This window comes from Manis pentadactyla, chromosome 5 (genome assembly GCF_030020395.1).
Source record: "Manis pentadactyla isolate mManPen7 chromosome 5, mManPen7.hap1, whole genome shotgun sequence".
Lineage (NCBI taxonomy): Eukaryota > Metazoa > Chordata > Mammalia > Pholidota > Manidae > Manis > Manis pentadactyla.
The window spans coordinates 155,873,981-155,892,634 of NC_080023.1; the positions used below are offsets into that span (position 1 = coordinate 155,873,981).

Below are 18,654 nucleotides of genomic sequence, written 5' to 3' on the forward strand. Positions count from 1 at the left end.
CACCGTTCCTCCAGCCGGTGACGCGAGGCGGGCGGGCCCCTTTGTGACATCACAATCAGCTGTTTGAACGCTCCAATTTGTGCGGTGAGCCGAGCAGCAACGGCTGCAGAAACTCAAAGCCCCGCGGGCGAGCACAGCAGCCGCGAGCGTCCACCCGTAGCCCTGGCGCCTCCCCCAGCAACAGCCCCCGCGATGCGGCTCAGCCTGTGATAAATAAGCCGCCAACCCCGGGACGCCTTGCAAGCACAACTACCTCAGAGCCAGCCCCGTCCGCCGCACAACCCCCACCCCCAGGTGAGTCCGGACCAGCTTTGGCCTGGGGGCTCCCCGCGCCCCGGGACGCACCCCGGGACACGCCTGCGCTCCCCGCTCTGGAGTCTTTGTCTATCTCCGACGGCAGCCGCTGGGACTGCATTCCCGCCTCCCGATTGGCTGCTGCATGCCCGGTAGACCATGACGTGTCCCTATTTGCATATGACATTGAGACGTCACCAAGGCCGGTACCGCCCCCCATTCCCTAACTCGGGTCGCCTGTCCTCCCGTAACCCTATAGGCGCTGGGTCGGGGCTGGGCCCGTGGCTGAGGGCTTCAGAAAGGCAGCGGGACCGGAGGGGCCTCGGCAGTTCCTGGACTAATACAGGGCCTGGGGTCAGGCCTCTACTCCTATACTTATTCCTTGGGACTTGAGAAGGGTTCTGACGGTGCTGCTGGGTCTAGGTTGGGGGATAGGAGTCGTCAGGAGTTCAAGGGCGGCCTGGAACTCCAGCTACAGGTCATTGGGGCAGTGCCAGATGGTGGCTGACTCCAGGCTCTGCACCTCCAGAACTAACATAATGTCCTCCTAATCCCTGACATGTGTACAGCGCCTTAGCTGACATCACTCCAATCCCATTTCATGGAAGGGAAAACTGAGGCCTGGAGAGGGGAAGCAGCTTACTCGAGGTCATCCAGGCAATTAGAGTCATGCCTACTGAGTGACAGATGCATTAGCCATGGGCACATGCCTAGTCGGAGCTCAATACAAATTAACAAGTTACACATCCTTCTTCCACTGGGGTCTCTACCTTGGGCCCAGCACCATCCAAATTTGATAGGCCTCCTAGTTCTCCTCACTTCTCCAGGAGGTCTTTGGAGATTGGGTCCCTTCTGTGGCACTGACCCTCATCTGTATCTTGGAGTCCCAGAGCCTAGTAAAATTGCTGCCACCCAGCTCTTTTGACCACAAAAAGGTGAGTCTTTGGCTGCATCAGTGTCTCCAGGGCTGACTTTGGGGTGGGGTGGCGGGTGAGAGTTCCCCTCTGTTTGGCTCTTTATCACCACCCCAATCTCTAGAGTTGTCAGCTAGGAAAGCTGTGGCCTGTAGCCTGGCCTAGTGCTGGTGATTACAAGGCTTGTGCTGCTCCTCTCTTTGCTCACAGAGGGGCAGGAGAGGGGTAGAAGGAGAGCATATGACTTTTTAAGTAGATGGGCCTAGAGGCTAAGCCAGGAGTCCCATCCCAGTCTGGTTTTGCTCAAGGATGGGCTCCGGTAAAGGTGGCTTGGGGCTTAAGTGCTATTCCAGGCACAGCTGCTGTAGTTATAAAGGAAATGGTTCTCCCCGGAGCAGGGCTGGGAATGTGAGAACCAGGAAGCTGGCAGGGCTGGGAAAGAAAATCTGGGAGGCTCCCCCAGTGGTCATGAGAGGGAGCGGGCACTGGCTGGCTGGTGCTACTGTCACTCCTGGCTCTGTCACTGACTTGTTGTGTGACCTCGGGTGGGGAGTCTCCCGTCTGGGCCTCCCTTACCTCAATCTGAGGTCATTTGAGAAGGCCCAGAGCAGGTTCTAGTACACAGTGTGAGTGCTTTGGTAAATGCATGAAGAATCTTGGTGTCAGGAACCCCACTGGGCAGAGGGGCTCTAAGGTGGGCAGTGACTCGATCAAGGTTTGACACCTGTCTGACCTCCCTATCTCCCCTGCATCATTATATTTTGAGGAATTAACTGTATACACTCTGGACTGAATGCTCAGGGACCTACAGGTAGGCCTGCCCTGCCACCATCTAGCTGTGTGTCTTTGGATAGACTATGTCCTCTGATGCTCAGGTTGTAAAACAGGTTGATGAATATGAGGGTCCCTAAAACAGCTCTAACTTCCCTTTCATCTTCTTAATGGAGTAGTAAGTCCTTGGAAGGAGGGTGTGTCTCATAAAGGCCTCAGTCTTCTCTTCCTTCATGAGGGGCCATACTTTCTGGATTTTTGGTAACCGAGTCACTAACTCCCTGTGGCTATAGATGGGTTGGAATATGTGGTTTCTGCTGGGCAGGCACTAGCTGGTGGTAGACCAACCTTTCATAATCCCTGTGGATCTCCCACTAGGGAAGCTAGCACCCACGGAACACTTCCTTCTGGAGCCCACAGTGGGCCTGCCAATGTGGAAATACTCTCCATGTATAGAGATTATGTGATTTTAACCTCTATGAGGCAAGTTTGAAAACATTCCCAGGGACTGGGAGAGGTATCCACAAGTATCGAAATACCGTATGTGGGCTAGCAGTAAGACTAGAATGCTTCATGGAATGCAAGTGTGGACATGCCCCCAGGGAGTTCTATAGGAACTGTGGAAATATCCTTAGCGAAAGGTGACAAGTGCCTCAGTAGCAAAACTGTTAACCATCTTTTTGGGAGAGACGTGGAGGGTAAGGCTTTAGGGACATCCAGTGGACCCCTAGCCCAGGTCTAGTCCTGAGGTAGGCTGAGGTAGGGCAAGGGGCAGATCTACAGCCACCAACTTGGTGTCTGCATTCCTGGAGCAAGGGGTCTCCTTCCTTATCTTCACTCAGGGAAGGACTAATTGAGGGTTTGAGTCGTGGTCTAACACTCAGTGCTCACCCTTAAGGGCTCCTGGGGTTTGATAGTTCTCTGCCTCTATCTATCACCTCCCACTGACCTCCTGTCTCCCTGGGGCCAGGCAACCTGATCCTCCTCCTCACCAAGGATACTGCTCTTGAGCAGAAGCTTGGGAACAAGGGGTAAGAGTGGGGAGGGCCTGTAGAAATAGTATCTTCAACCTCCTCTGACAGACACAATGAGGCCTGCATGATCACATGGTAGTGGTTCTGTGGGATTTCTGCTACCCAGACTCCAGTAGTGGTTCTTAATCTCTGGGATCACTAAGTGCTCTTTAGGAAATCCTGATGGGAATCAAGGTCCTTCTTCCCAGAAAAATACATATGGACCATGGCCCTTGACCACCAAGTTAAAATGCCTAATCCAGACAGACACTCAGCAAAGGTAATGAAGTATAGTGATTGTGGGTGCTGCCTCTGGAATCTGATTTGAATTGGTTCAAATCCTATCTCTGTGTCTTACCAGCTGTGAGACTTTGGGCAAGTTACCGTACCTTCCAGAGTCTCAGTTTCTTCACCTGTAAAAAAAGGATAATAATTACACTCACTTAATAAACTTGTTGTGAGGATTACATGAGGTGATAAAGGTAAAGTTATTAGTACAGTACCTGGCACATGAATGTTAGATATATTGTGTTGATGATAACAAAAACTCACAATATTAGGCATTTTCTTCCTTTCCTGGAGAACTCCTATTTATCCTTCAAGATCCATCTTGGGTGGTCAATACTCCAGAGGACTTCCTTGATGGAGTCTGGTAATATATATACCTCCTTCATGTCCCCAGAGCATGCAATAATACTCATAACTAGTTGAATAGTTTATTGAATGCTTACTTTGTGCCCAGATATTGTTTTAAGCATTTTGTGTTTAGCTCATTTAATTCTTGTTAGAGCCCAGAGAAGGATACTATTTTTAGTTCATTTCATTCTTGTAAGGGCCCAGAGGAGGGTACTCTTTGCCATTTGACAGACAAGAAAACTAAGGCACAGATAAGTTAAAGAAGTTCCTAAGGTTACACAGAAAACAGAAAAGTCTGCAATCAGGCTGACTTACCAGAAAGTGTACATACTGCAAAGCTTCCACACATAGACCCCAGGTAGTGGAGGTGAACTTCAGTTGGTGGTGGTGCTGACTCCCCTCTACGCCTCCCAGGTTTCTGCATTGCCGTAGAGCGCCCCCCTGCGGCTGCTTCACTCCCTCACCATGTTCCAGCGCCTCACCAGCCTCTTCTTCAGCACGCCCCCGCCCCCCGAGGACCCCGACTGCCCTCAAGCCTTCGTCTCCGAAGAGGGTGAAGTGGACGGCTGGCTCATCATTGATTTGCCGGGTGAGGCCTGCGTCGGGGGCCAGGACTCTGACTCTGACTCTGGCTCCTGGGCCTGTGAAGGGCAGGTGACCGAGCAGCAGATGGGAAGGGAGCTATTGGGGGACTGGGGACCTCCCTCAGGCCTACTGGGCAAACGGGGGTTGAGGCAGTGACACAGGAGGTGGGGTAACAGGGCCCCACCCCATGCAAGCGCGGGCCATCTTCTGGCGGCCCAGGGTTTAGGCTCACACCTCATGGGCCTTAGGGCAGCCCAGACTCCAGTTCTGGGTGCCCGTGAACGCGGCGGGCGGGGTGGTGGGTCCGACTAACGTCGCCCTTTCTCTCCCCGCCCATCTGTGTCCCGTGTGTGTGTGTGTGTATGTGTGTGTGTGTGTGTGTCCCGCCCCGCTGCGCCCCCTCCTCCGCATGGCTCTCCCTCCCGCGCCCCGTAGACAGCTACTCGGCTCCACCCAGCCCCGGGGCCGCCCCTGCCCCCGCGGGCCGCCCTCCGCCCGCGCCCTCCTTGATGGACGAGAGCTGGTTTGTTACCCCTCCCGCCTGTTTCACTGCAGAGGGGCCCGGACTCGGGCCCGCTCGCCTCCAGAGCAGCCCCTTGGAGGATCTCCTCATCGAGCACCCGAGCATGTCCGTTTACGTCACCGGCAGCACCATAGTGCTGGAGACTGGGCCCGCTTCCCCGCACCCCGAGGCTGCCCTGCCTGACCGCGACCTCAGCGAGGGGTGAGCGGGCCGGGGGCGGAGCCCGTAGGCCTAGAGGCGTGGCTTAGAGGCCCGGCTCCCGGCCTGGGGGAGCGAGCCCTGGAGCCCGCCGCACACTGATAACGCTCGAGGCGTTTCTTCCAGGCAAAGGGCGTGGACGAGCCCAGAAGCCTGGCTGAAGGCAGAGAGGCGGGGCCTTGGATGGGGCGAGGCAAGACCTCGAGGCCTCGGCGAGGTCTGGGAGGGAAGAACTAGGTGGCCTGCGGGGGGTCTGGAGATGGGAGGGGCGAGGTCGGAGGGCCGAAGGGGTGCCGTCTGTAGAGGGTTGTACTGTAGGCCAGGGCCGAACTGGGGTTTGGAGCCAAGCTTGCTCTGGGGTTTGGTTTACCTGCCACGGGAGTTCGAACCGAGGAAGCACCTCCAGTTGACTTGGAGAAGGGCTGGTATAAGCAGAGGTAACACGGTGCCGAGGGGAAGATAGGGGACGGGGTGGGAAGTCCCAGCGCACTCCTCCGTCCCCCAACCTGTCCAGCCATGACCAAGCCCTGCTCTGTCCCCGCAGGGAGTTGGCGCCCGCCCGTCGGGAGCCCCGGGCCCTGCGCCACGCCGCCGCCCCTCTGCCTCCGCGGGCTTCGCTGCTGGAGAAGGCGGGCCAGGCTCGGTGGCAACAGCGGGCTCGGCAGCGGGCGGAGCGCCACGCGCTGAGCGCCAAAGTGGTGCAACGGCAGAACCGCGTCCGCGAGAGCCGCCCGCGCCGGCCCAAGCACCAGGGCAGCTTCGTCTACCAGCCGTGCCAGCGCCAGTTCAACTACTGAGCGTCTTCCAGCTGAGCCGCAAACCTCTCGCGGCCTCCCGACCCGTCGGCCCCATCGCCCGCAGCCAGTGTGCTGCTCGAGCGGCGCCCGCAGCCCTACCGGGTCTGGACACCATAGCCTCCCTCTTTTAAGTGTGAGGGGGTGTGGTGATAGCCACCCTCCTCTACTCTCCCTCAATTTCCCCATCTCTGATCCTCAATCCGCTTCTGTACCCCACCCCCACCCCTCACCCTCCCTCTTTCTGGCCCCCATATCACAGCATCTAATCCTCCATCTCTCCCTCCCCTGACACACTCCATCCTTCTCTGGTCCCCGTCCCCATCTTTGACCTGACACCCCCCCTTTATGCTTGTCCTCCAGTGTTCTAACCCTGGCCCACTCCTATTTCTGAGTCTTCTACCAGTCCCAGATCTGGCACTTTCCCCACCATAACTCCCTCCTTACAAGCCTCACCCTGTCTCATGTTCGGCTCTACACTCACTCCGCTTCCTTATTATTCATTCCCAGTAATTCCTTTCTAAATGAACTGGGAGCAGGGGGAGACTAAATAATTCTTCAGTCTCCCCCCTTCCCTCTCCCCGGGGCTGGGCTCTTTGGAGCTGCTTAGGCCTGGAATGGTGAAGTATGTGGAAGAGGACTGTGAGATGTGTGTTAGAGGGAGAAGGTGAAGGGAATCGCGGGAAAGAGGCAGCCTATTGGAAATAGGACAAGTAGATTGAGAAGCTGTAGGAAGCAGGGCGTCATGGGAGCTGGCACTGTGCTTGCTCAGAGATGCCAAGCCCTGCTCTCAGGTTGGAGCCTGGAGTCTGCCCCCACTTTCCTTTCTTGTAATCCCACCTCCCAAATCTTCCTGAAATTTACCCCTCTGCAGTCTCCTGAGTCTCAAGGGCTTAGTTAAGTACCTTGCCGTCCCACCCCCAATATGTCACCCCAGGAATAGAGGCTGGGCAAGGCCCTTCCATCCTGGCAATCTGTTCACATGCCCAAGGTGCTAGAACTAGCTTAGCAGAGTTGCAGGCCAGAGGGCTTCTAGGCAGAGGAAGTGTACACCCAAGTAAGATTGCAGAGGAATGATACTTGGGAGCACAAGCTGTAGGGTGAAGCTATCCCGAGACTGACACTCAGCCTTCATCTTGCCTCTGACACTGTATTTCAAACCCTACCCAGGAAGGTTAATAAACCATGGGTAGGAGACCAGGAGCCCACCGTCCCAATCCCCAAATAATCCTTATCCAGGTTCAGGGCCTTCAAGGGGAGACTCTCATTTCCCCCAGGGCTCTCTTCCTTTTTAAAGGCTGGTGGGAAGAAATGGGTGCCCTGTGGTTCCTCTCTCCTTTCATCTAGTAAGTACCTGGATGAAGGAACACGAATCCCTAGGTAGGACACGGGACAGGCAGCCAGCTTTCTCCTCCTTGGGGTGGAACTGAATTTTGGGCTCAGACACCAGCAGCAGCCTCTTGGGATGCCCCAAGTTGCTTCCCTTTTCTTATGTCCTTTTCTAGTGCGTGCTCTTTCTTCCTTGAAACTTAAGAATTCCTGTTACATACTCACATAGGTCTTCCACCTTGCCCCCGTTCCAGGTTTCCAGGCCTTACAGCCAAGCTGAGGCTTGGAGAAAACTGCAATCCCATGAGGGCAAAGGCAGCTGCCCTCCCTGACCCTACAGCCCCAAGCCTCATGTGGGATGTATGGGTAAGGGAGGGGTAGCCCCATGGATGCCAGGATGGGGACAGAGGAAGCCCTGGTGGGTCTCCCATCCAAAGGAGTAAACCAAGTCTATACTAAAAAAGCAGATCAAAGTCCCAATGCCCCAATTGCTGACAACCTTGCTCCTCTCCCCAAGATTTTCCTTCATTTATGACCTGGTCACTTCACAGCCATCTTAGGGTCTTCAGAGCTCCCGCTAAAACTCTCCAACTCTTCCTGCCCACTCCTTTGCTACCAGCTGGGGCCTAGGCTGTCCTAGGCAGTGCCCATGATCCTTCTAGTGGGGGAAGAGTGAGTTATAAGGCATTTGGCTCAACTTTAAAAAGGTCCCTCCCTTCCTTGCCCATATTTCTGGAGGCTCCTCTAGTTCTAAAACCCTCCAATCTCATCACCTGGCTGGTTGCAACACTTGTTTTTTGTACTTTCCTATAGACTCTGTAGCATTTGAGTGTGGCAATATTTTAATTGTGTATAGATTTCTAAGAACCAACACTACTCAGTCTCCTGCTAGTCTGACTCCTGAAGCATCAGACCTTGTCATGCTGTATTGACTGTGTATGTGCCTTTCACCTTGAGCATGCTTCAGGATTTTTATTTTTAAACCACAGAACTTGAATACATGAGGGAACCAGAATTCACAAAGTCCTATGCAACCTTAGACAGGAGGGGGTTAGAGAGTCTGTCTTGACTAATGTTTTCCGAGACCCTGGAGAAGTTTGTGAGTATTACTGTTAATACTTCCAGCAGTTAGCCAAATCTGAGTATGTCAGAGGGACCTGTTTCTATAGTGAGTCTCGGTTACATCAAAGGATGACTTACAGTAACTCCCCAAGACGTGCGAGTGCTCTCCTCAAGCTGGGTGTTATTTTCCAGCCTTAGCCAGTCTGGCCCCAGCAGAGTACCATGTGTGTATGAATGCTGTGCTGTTTTGGAGTATGCCTGCTCCCTAACCCCTGCCTGGAACCCTGATCAATTTGCTCTGACCCATGTCTTAGGTGCAACAAGGATCCCAGACCCCTCAAGAGCTCTTGGATTACTTCTTAAAGTCATGAGGCTTTATGTGAGGGGACCAAGTGCAGACACACCATAGTTCCTTTCATCTTTCCTCTTGCCCTGCCACCTAGTTCCAAATGAAACCAACAAGTTGAGTGCATCCCTCTTGGGTGTTTTGTGTTGAGACTGGCTGAAAGGAGGAGACTGGTTGACCATGTGTGATGTGTCGACAGACTCAAGGACACAACCACCTCGACCTGGTCACGTGGCATGCCTGTGTATGTGTGTAACAGGATTCTGATTATTAGACTGTAATGTTATTCCTCTATGGGAAAAAAAATTAATATAAAGAAAAACAAATAAAAATCTATTTAAAGCACATTATGCTTTCTTCCTGAGTAGAGCTAAAGCAGGAGAAGCACTTTGCAATCTCAGGCACATTATTAGTCTAGGGCAATATTATTAGGCTGGCTTTGGTACTGGTTGTGTCTGTCATACAGGGAAGGAAGAGGGTGGTAGGTAAGCTTGCTGGAAATGGGGCCAATGAGGGGTCTGAGTCATAAATAACTCTACTTTTAGAGGGTTCCTATAACACAAGACATGTATTAGAGACAGTTGAAACAGATGAGAATAACATAACAGAAAATCACCAACTCATCCTTTTGGTCTCAGGCACTGGGTGTGGCAAGGGCGAGGGGCCACTGCAGGGGAAGGGATGGAGTGTCTGTCTAGCTGTAGGCCGTGTAGCAGAAGGTCGAGGCCCAGACCAAAGCAAGGATGGGGCCCCAAGCACTGGGGTCCCCTGAACATTGGTGGTGAGGTGGAGGCAGAAGCAGCTGGTTTAGAGGCTATACATTTTTAGGTTAAAAACTGAACCAGAAAAGGGGAAAACCTGGGCATGCTGATGAGAAGCTGATAGAGATGAGAAACAGGGCAGCTAAAAAGTGGAATGCAGTGGACATCATTGAAGTATGTAACACAAAATGACCACTTTTATTTAGGAACTGCTCCTTCTAGTCACAGAACTGGACTAAAGGTGGAAAGTTGACCTAAACTGGCCTAGATTCTTGATACTGTTATACAAAAAATCTTACTGGTCAGTCTGTGTTTATCTTTTGAATAGAGAAGGTATAATTAGAGTTGTTTTGGAGAAATCTATCATATGCATGGAGAAGCAGATGTATGAGGTGGAGAAAAATTGCTGTCTGGGTTACTGATAGCTTCATGTCCCTAGAAAATCCCAAGTGGCCTTGATCCTTAAGTTGATTCTGTTATGTGCAACCAAAATTAATTTGACAGACATATACCAAAGTGCCTGGTACAGTGCTGAAAGGGTAGTTTCTTCAAAGCCAAGAAGGAATTGAGTGAGCAAGTATGTTCATTTTCCTCAACTTTCCAGGTGCATGAGGAAAAGAAGGGATTCTGATTCACAAAGAAGGCTGCTCCTATTAATTTGTGGTCCAAAGCACGAACTTGCTCACCCAATAATCCCTTACCAATCACATACATTTATGTTCTAGGACAATGACATTTATTTAACACATTCAGTATTTCACATTGTACAAACCCTTAGATTCTCTTTATTCACTGGTCCATTTCTACAACAAATACATCCAAAACACTATATAATAAAATTATTTACAACATTTCCATATGAGAAGACTCCTGTTGCTCCCACTACTGCTGTTCACACACAGTACTTCCACAGCACAATACATCATTAGAAGACCTAAAAATGCTCACCCTGTACTCTAGGCTGTTTAGGAAATGTGAAAACTAATAACATAATCGTATTAGCTCCTTTCAATACATGACAACATTTTAGAAAGCTTGAACTTCATCTGGCAACACCAAAAAGGTTCAACAACTCTGCTTTCCCCCATTGCACTTTAAGAAACGGGTTGCAGGGACTAGGAAAAGGGCCACATTATTAAAATGACTATCTGTACAGAAATGGATTTTAAAAAGTCACAGCTCAAAATTGCTTTTTGTAAAATTCACACACATTTACAAGTATCAAGTCGCCATCCAGCTTGTTTACTTGGATTTTCTTCGTTTGGATTGCACTGCACTGGTTATGTCTGTTGGGGGAAAGGAAGGACACGTTCAGCTGAGGCAACTCTTCACAGCAGTGCTTTTAGGCAGTCCACAAAAACCAGGGAGACATAAGTGGAGTACTACTGGCCTCTGAATCAGTCTAAGGGCCTCCAAAGGGGCACTCCGTGCACAGTGTGCCAGACTTCTGTGAGAAAAGGGTATGGTCCTGTATTCTAGGGCCTGGCAACTGGGGAAATGTGATACAGGTGGCAGGAGATGACCGCACTGGAAAAAGTGGCAGGGTGGGAAGAGCTTCTTTAGCTGGGCAATTAACCACAATCTCCATCACCCAATGAAATGATGGTAGTGAGAACTCAATGAGTGAAGGTACAAGCGAGTAAACTGTGTCAGAGGACACAAACCAGTCTCTGGATCCCTTCTGAAGTCAAGCCATTTTTCCTTTTTTTTTGCAATAAGGAACTCTTTTTGCCTTGCTACAGTCAAAGTCCCTAAACGTGACCATGACCCAGTGACCCATGGTCAACAAGTGTCTAGGTATACCAAAGCTGTGGATACATACAGGCATGGAGGCAGTTCAGAGCAAGCCACAGCCTGTTCTGGAGGCCAAGGTGAGCCAAGGGGCTTCATGGACGAGGTGGGATCTGAGTGATTGACACACAGGGTTAACTGTGACATAAAATGGGAGTGAGTGTTTTAATTCCTTTAATTCCTCTTGTATTATCATAGTGTCTTAACTTGTCTTATCCCACATTTAAACTGTTTTCTCAAAAAATTTTCCACACGTCTTCTACAGCAGAGTACAATGAATAGCTTGAGGTTCTCCAAATGCAAACATTTCTTTAAATCTCATATTGATTTAAAAAATTCATCCTCATTCTTTTTTTTATGCTGCTCCACAGTAGATACTTTGATTTTAATATGAAAATAATGTTTTAAAATTACTTCCCATCAAGGAGGGAAAAAAAAGTCTTCTATCTAACTCATTAATGTGTAAAATGGATCAGATTTATCCATTTCTGGGAACTAGGATGAATTTTCTGATGCCACGTGTTAGGTTCAGTGTTCTAGGCAATTCTTATTTTTTATAATAACATTTTGAGAATCCAGACTCAAATGGTAGGTGCAAAAAGCAGACGTTTTACTGCTCTGTTAGCTATCATAGTTGCTGAGACACGAGGCCTCCATGAGATGACCTGTACAGAGTTTCTGGGCTTCTGTTGTAAGTTTTAATACGTGTATCTTCCTGCTGGAGGTACTGTGGCTTGTGCCATGTGGCGGAATTAGTCTCTGACCGACTCACTAGAGGACAATTAATCTGACAGGATGTTGTTGCTAATGGTGTTAATTCCATGTATAAACTAAGAATCTCACACAGCACATAAGTCCTCATAACCAACTCTCAAACTTCATTTTCACTGTAGCAAATCTGTCACTTGCAGTAAAAATACACAGAATTTTATCTTACTAAGTGTTCACTCTTAGAAAAAATATCTGTTCCTTTGTGATAATGAAGGATCAAATGGTGTGCTGAGGAACACATCCGTAGTTGGGAAAAGAGGTGAGGAGGTGGGGGGCGGGGTAATCAACCTCAGGCTCTCCCTCTCCCTCCTCCTTCCCAGCTTGTTCCCATCTGTCACTGCTCCAAAGCACCCAGGGATTGGTAGGCTGCCTCTGCTACTGAGAATGAATCAGTGAGTGGGGTCTTGAGTAAACAAGCAATTTGTGCTAGAAACTACAAAAAAAATTTTTTTTAGATACTGGGGTGGTAGGTGGGAGTGATGGTATAGAGGGTATATTTATATTTCTATGAGGAAAAAACTGTATCAACCTGATTTGAAGTCTCTTATCACCTCCCCTGGATAAATCTAGCCAATCTGTGTCATAGAGCAAAGTCACTTTTGATGCTTTTATGAATCTGTCTGGAAAGATAATCCCACTCCTAAGCCCCTACAGTCAATAACATACTGGAAAAAAAAATCACATGTATTGTTGGAAAATTCTGTTTTTTAAATCCTCAAGGATTTTACAAATTAATGTCTTCATGGATATATAAATAGTCCAAAGACTAATAGTGTATATAATTTACATTAGTATTTTAGAACCAACCATATGGTAAAGAACTGGATATAGTTCTTTAATATTTAAAAAACTCAGTAACAGTCTTTCAGGTGGTTGTCCATGTATGTCCTCAAGGGAAATTTGAATTTGTATTTTGTTGAGGACATTTTTCCAGCCTGGTTGCCTCATTTTGACCATAAGCAAATTTGACCAAATCTACAGTACAAGGCCCTATTAAATCTTCCAGTATGTGGGCTTTACCTTCTGAGGAGTTTTAAAAATTGACCTTGACCTTGCTTACTTCACTGTGCTTTTTACTGTACTACTTCTAGCCAAGATTTCTTTTTACTTATAAAAAAAATTCTGAAAATATCCTTTCAAAATTTGAGTGGCTGGTTTCTAAATGATGCTACAAGTGTTCAGTTTCACGTGGTTATTGTTCAGGGCTTTATCTCCACAATAATAACACTTCTATTTTAAGAATATCCGTATACATTCAACTCTGCGTTTTTGTAGATTGTAGCTTCTCAAGTCACTGGCTGTGGGTAGGATAGGGCTATCACCCCACTTTGCTGTCAGAGGCATCTTAGGACACTCCAGGGACACCCACAGCTGCTGCTTATTACACGGTACTCTGAACTTCCCTCATATTAGCATATTTTCTTGGGTCTCAAACTTACACATTAAACTTTAAAGTTTAACTACTGATCCTTTTTGTCAGTTGAAAATATAACATAAAACTATTGTGAGTATTAAGAGTAAATAAGGAATGACAAGGGAAACTAGAAAAATTGTATCTGTGTTAATGGGGAACTCATGTCAGGAAGCAGAACTACTACTCATTTGTGTATTTGTAAACAACAGACTTGATTAAGTGCAATTTTAAAAAGTTGTTCACTGATTTGTGGGAGTTAATTTTTGTGTCTGTAATTAGAAGTGGGATATGAGTAGGGGAACCCAACCAACCAAAAACAAAACAACAGATTAGAGAATGACCCGTCAACCATCTGGGCCTCCCTGGACTTGCCCAGAGACCATCCATCCCACCTGCTCCAATCTGGCATCTAGTTGGCCTTGGCCAGCATGATGTAAGCAAACTGTTCTCACAGCAGGAGCATGATTAACATCACCGGTTCCCTGACAGTACAAAAGTACCAATATTTATCATTATAAACTGCTCATAATTCTTCTCAGCTTTCAAGATTCTCATGAAAAATACAGTCTGTTCCTGATTCTGTTTGTGCATATATGACCAAAACCTTATATATGAGTGCAAAAAGGCAAAACCCTCTCTCCTCTCAAAACTTTAAGATGCCGCAGGAAGATGTTTCAGGTACCCAGCACTACATATGTCTCCAAGTTTGAGACATACAAATTTTAGAAACTACCTTGATATTTTATGATCACTCCCTGGATATGGGTTCATTTACAATCACAAAAAGTTGTTTTATAACTTTGGCTCACATTTTTGGATACAGTATAGCAGCCCAAATAATATGCATATTTATTCTTTATTTTGGATCCAACAACTCTAACAGTTAAAAACCAAAAGAGCTATAGCATTCATTTCTGATTTAAAAGGTAACTTACCCTAGGACAGTTAAGAACTGACAGCCTAAGGGCTTGAGGCTGATTGGAGATGTCTATGTGACTCCTGGGGTCTGGAGAGAGTTCTGCTCTGCCATCCTCTAGGGAGACACTTACCTGTAGCCCTCTGTGCTGTACCACAAAGTCTGTGTCATTATAGCCTTTTCTAAGCCACTTGCTAAGCCTTAAGACATGGATGGGGCTGGCATTCCAATATAACTGCTACCACCTTGGGACAATGGCCAGTTGGAGTGTACACCCCCCTTCTAAAACGTGTTCCACCATTCCATCTTTCTTGGCTGGCAGTTCTCCACACAGTGGCTCTAATGTGGGCATCTCTTCTTAACTTCCAAACTGCTCCTTAGATTAATTCTTTCTGGTGCACTGTAAATGACAGTGTCCTGAGACTCTGGGCTCAGGTCAAGTTTCCAAAAATCTGGCATGTAAAATCCCTAAAGGCCAACATTTTTTTTCCTGCTTTAATTTACACACCATATTCTACAGCTTAGAAAACCTTGATCCTTTGGGAAAGTGAGGAGCTAAATAAAAGAATACACAGACTTGAAGGGAAGCAGATTTTCTCATACAACTTCCCTTCCAAACAAGTTTCTGCCTAGGAGGTGATTCCCAGGGAAGAGGAGGAAAGCTGTTGGCTCTGTTTCTGCATCTAGAGTGGCGACCCCTGCCTGTGGTGTACGCGGTATGCCTGGTGGGCTGAGGGGACTTCTACACCTCTGCTTTACCTGCGTATGATCTAGAGACCTGTAGCCTATCTCCAGGGGCTCTTCTGAGCTCATGAATTATGAAATTCCACCCAGAATCATGACCCGACAATGACAGCTGAGTTCTCAGGTCAGTGTCTGGTGTCTGGCGTTGGTACACCGCAACCTGCCCTGGTCTTCAGGTTGGAATCCTAGTGGTATCTGACTATTTCTCAGCAGCCCTGCTGGTATCGGGCATTTGGCCAGGACCCCAGCTCTTGCCCAACCCAAGCTATTCAAGCTCAGCACATTTCCTGAGAGGGTTAAGGTATCACACCCTCCCTCAGATTTGGGCCTCCGTACTCGGTATACCTTTTGCCTAGAGAAAACCCTGTAGCTGGGATAGTACCTCCTCATTCTTCAGGTCTCAGTGTAAACATCATCTTCCACAGGAAACCTTCTCTGACTTGGCAGAGGAACAAACCTATATGCTCCTACAATACCATGTAATTTTGCTATCACAGCATTTAACATTTAACAGACAATATTAAGAGTCTTACTAGCATATAATCAATATGAAGAAGACGGAGACTCTGTCTTTTCACTATTGTATCCCCAGAGCCTGGCATGTGGTAAGTATTTGATATATATTTGATATAGTTAACTTAATAATTACTAACTGTATACCTCTTTGTATTAGGCACCATACTAGGCACCAGGGATACAGTGGTGAGCAAAACCGTACATCTCCTGCCCTAACAGAGAAAATATATTAATTACCTAGCACATAAATAGACCAAGTTACAACTGGGGTGTTATGAAGGAGAACATGGTGCCAGGATTCCTCATGGTGGCAACAGATGAGCCAAGCAGGGAAAACAGAAGGTTAGCGAGGAGATGAGGAGGAGGAGGAAGGAAGAACACTCCCTGCAACAGGCGGAACACACATGCAGGCTTGTGGTGAGAGGCAAGAGGGTGGCATGTCTGGCTGCTGTGGGAATCAGATGAGTCTAGGAGAGGCTGATGGGGGCCAGACCACACAGGACCTTTAGACCTGAATCCTACTTACAATGATAAGTCACTGAAGGGATTTAAGTTAGGGTAGCAGTGAAGATGGGGAAAGTGACGAATTCAGGCCACCTGAGATCAAATCACCTTTCTGTGATGGTTGTGAGGGTGAGGAGAGAGGTGCCATGGGGGACTTGCTTAATGGACAGGTGGTGGTGCCATTCACTAAGGGGGAACAGTGGCAGCAGACCCGACTTGGGAGTGAAAATCGCAAGTTCTAGTTTCAGACATGTCGAATTTATAGTCCCGTTAAGGATATACAAGCAGTTGTCTTAAGATCTCTAGAGATGTGCACTTGAAATACAAATGCATGAGTCTTCTGTGAAAGGTTCTAACTAAAGAAGGGGGGCATACATGATATCAGTTAGGGAGAAAATACAAGTTGAAGAGAAAAGACAACTTAGGATCGAAGTCTGGGAACAGAGACTGAGAAGGAGCAGCCAGAGAGGCAGATGGGAAATTATTGAGAGTTCTGGGTCACAGAAGCCAAGGGCAGAGTTAATTCAGAAAGGAGATAGCCATCAACAGAGAAGAGAAAACTCATTGTGTAAGGCTCTTGAGAAGGTCAGCGAAGATGTCAAAAGCACAAGTGGAGGAACTGGCCTAAGACTTGAGAAGGGACACTGCTCAATTACAGGAGGAGCAAGGGAGAACACCGCAGATTTTTGTTTTGGCAGTGGGGGATGAGGGAGTTCTATTCTCTCTGTGAAGAGGTGAGTGTCTCAGCTGAGAGAGGGAGAAAGTAGGGGCCAGAGGTTTAAGAAAAGTAGAGAGCAGGAAAGAGAGTTAACCACAGAAACAGAAATCTGACGGCTGGGCCATATGGAGGACTTCCCTGAAGAACCAATCTGCCCTGTTATGTTCTTTTTTGCAACAGTATCTGCGGCTCTTGTGTACACACAGGAAACACATAGTTAAATGAGCAAATAAAGAGAATCAAAAGCAGTAGAAGTCAAAGTAACTTGACAAATTTAAGAAATAGAAGCAAAGATGAAGGGAAAGTCCTCTGCTGCTATGCCAAGGACCTTATTCTTCTAACTGACCCACAAACAGCACCCACACACCACTGCTAACCTTTAGTAGAGCTGGAGGCTGAAGCAGGCCGAGAGGATCGCTTACGATGTCCATTTTCTATGCTTTCGGAAGCCATAGTTGTCTCTTCAGTTCGGGAGTTTCTCCGGCTTGGGGTTTTGGACTTTTCAATGATTTCTTTGGGCTCACTGCTGATAGAGGGAAGCACAAAGTTTCCAGGGAGATGAGGGGATAAAGTCACACACAAAAGGCTCTTCAGACAGAGTTTCATTCATAAGGAAGCAGATTAAGAAATACATAGTCATCCTGAAGAGAAAATATTCCATCCTGGGACAATGAGCACAATTACCTTCTATATTATTGACAATTTAAAAGTGAATCTAGCTTGTTACATTAGTAAAGACAAAATACTAAAGCATAATGCTGTTGAAATTGTGGAAAAACAGGTAAATGATATTAAGAACTTGGAAAAAAAAATCTCAAAACTTCCTCACCCATTTTCCTGAAATAATAATATTCCTCTTCAAAAACCAATAGTACCTAAAATCTAGGAAATTACTAACATATACTCCCATTTACTAAGTCTGGTATAATCAGATAAACATATTAGAAGTCACATTATAAAATACACATGGGTATATATTCACAATACACTGCTGGGTATACTGATTGCTGCTACCTTAATCCCCTTTTTCAGCACGCGAAGATTTAGAATTGTAATATCCTGTATTATTGAGGGTATAAGAACAAAAACTCCCGACAGAATGTAAACTGTGTAATTCAATGGTTCTCAACAGGGGGCAGTTTTGCCTACTAGGGGACATATAGCAATGTCTGGAGACATTTTTGATTGTTATGGCTCTCAGGGGATGCCACTGGCACCTTTTACATAGAGGCCACTAAACATCCTATAATGTGTAAGACAGCTCCCCCCACCTCCCCAGCAAAGAATTATCTGATCTAAACTCAACGCTGAGGCTGAGAAACGCTGGTGTAATCCTCTGGCTCAACAATTCCATTTCTAGGTGCCTAAGGAAACAAAATTTTTACAGAGCTCTATTAAATGCAAGGCTGTCAAAGCATTTTATTCACACTAATGAAGACAGAAGACCTAAATGCTTTATTAGCAATAGTGGATTAGTTAACCAATCACAGCACATCCATATGTAGTCATGAAAAATCATGTTGTAGAGGTTCCTTAATGATAAAACTGTTCACGATACATTATTGTGAGAAAAAAGTTACCAACATTATGAAGAGTATAATCCCAGTTTCATTTTAACATATATCGAGCATATATGTAACCACATATGGATGGGTGTAAGATATATCTAAATGTGTATATATATAGTATTTATACACATAGATATAACACTATGTATTAATGCTAGATAGTGTTTATATATATAAAATATTATCTGTACACATACTCTGAAGGGGACTAGAAAATGATAAACTAAAATATACAGAGTTAATATTGTTAAATCATAGTAATACTGACTTACTGGTGATTCATTTCCTTTTTAACTCTCTGATCTGAATTTCAGGTTTTCTTTAATAAATCTTTTACTACTTTCATGGTCGAAAAATGCATTTTTAAAGCATAAGGGAAAAAAAGGCTGATTGACTTTACTTTCAGGACAGGGAACTGAAACAAAAGTAATGCAACAGAGGAGAGCAACTGGTCAAAGGGATGCCTCTTCTGGGAAGTCTTCCATG

The 18,654-nt window shown here is 47.0% G+C and overlaps 2 protein-coding genes across 11 annotated transcripts in view; one reads left to right on the forward strand and one right to left on the reverse strand.

Annotated features, from left to right (window-relative positions):
- Positions 1–72: 72 nt before the first annotated feature.
- Positions 73–9,253, forward strand: TP53INP2 (tumor protein p53 inducible nuclear protein 2). 3 transcript variants are annotated; one of them, XM_036902514.2, is made up of 4 exons: positions 73–294; positions 4,043–4,217; positions 4,649–4,937; positions 5,479–9,253. In XM_036902514.2, the coding sequence occupies exons 2-4, from the start codon at positions 4,094–4,096 to the stop codon at positions 5,729–5,731; spliced, it is 666 nt and encodes a 221-aa protein (XP_036758409.1). In that variant the 5' UTR covers positions 73–294; positions 4,043–4,093; the 3' UTR covers positions 5,732–9,253. The 3 variants fall into 3 exon arrangements, with proteins under 3 accessions (XP_036758409.1, XP_036758411.1, XP_036758410.1); XM_036902516.2 differs by having other exon boundaries at positions 4,769–4,937; XM_036902515.2 differs by lacking the exon at positions 73–294 and adding an exon at positions 324–1,229.
- Positions 9,254–9,395: 142 nt separating this feature from the next.
- NCOA6 (nuclear receptor coactivator 6) overlaps positions 9,396–18,654 on the reverse strand; it is a 136,777-nt gene continuing 127,518 nt past the window's right edge. For 6 of the 8 annotated variants that reach the window (XM_036902510.2, XM_036902509.2, XM_036902506.2 and 3 more), the window contains 2 exons: positions 16,978–17,126; positions 9,396–10,512 (listed from right to left, as the gene is read on the reverse strand). In XM_036902510.2, the coding sequence (XP_036758405.2) occupies positions 10,469–10,512; positions 16,978–17,126 (193 nt within the window). In that variant the 3' untranslated portion in view covers positions 9,396–10,468. The remainder of the gene's footprint in view (positions 10,513–16,977; positions 17,127–18,654) is intronic. The other 2 variants (XM_036902513.2, XM_036902508.2) reach the window with 1 other exon arrangement.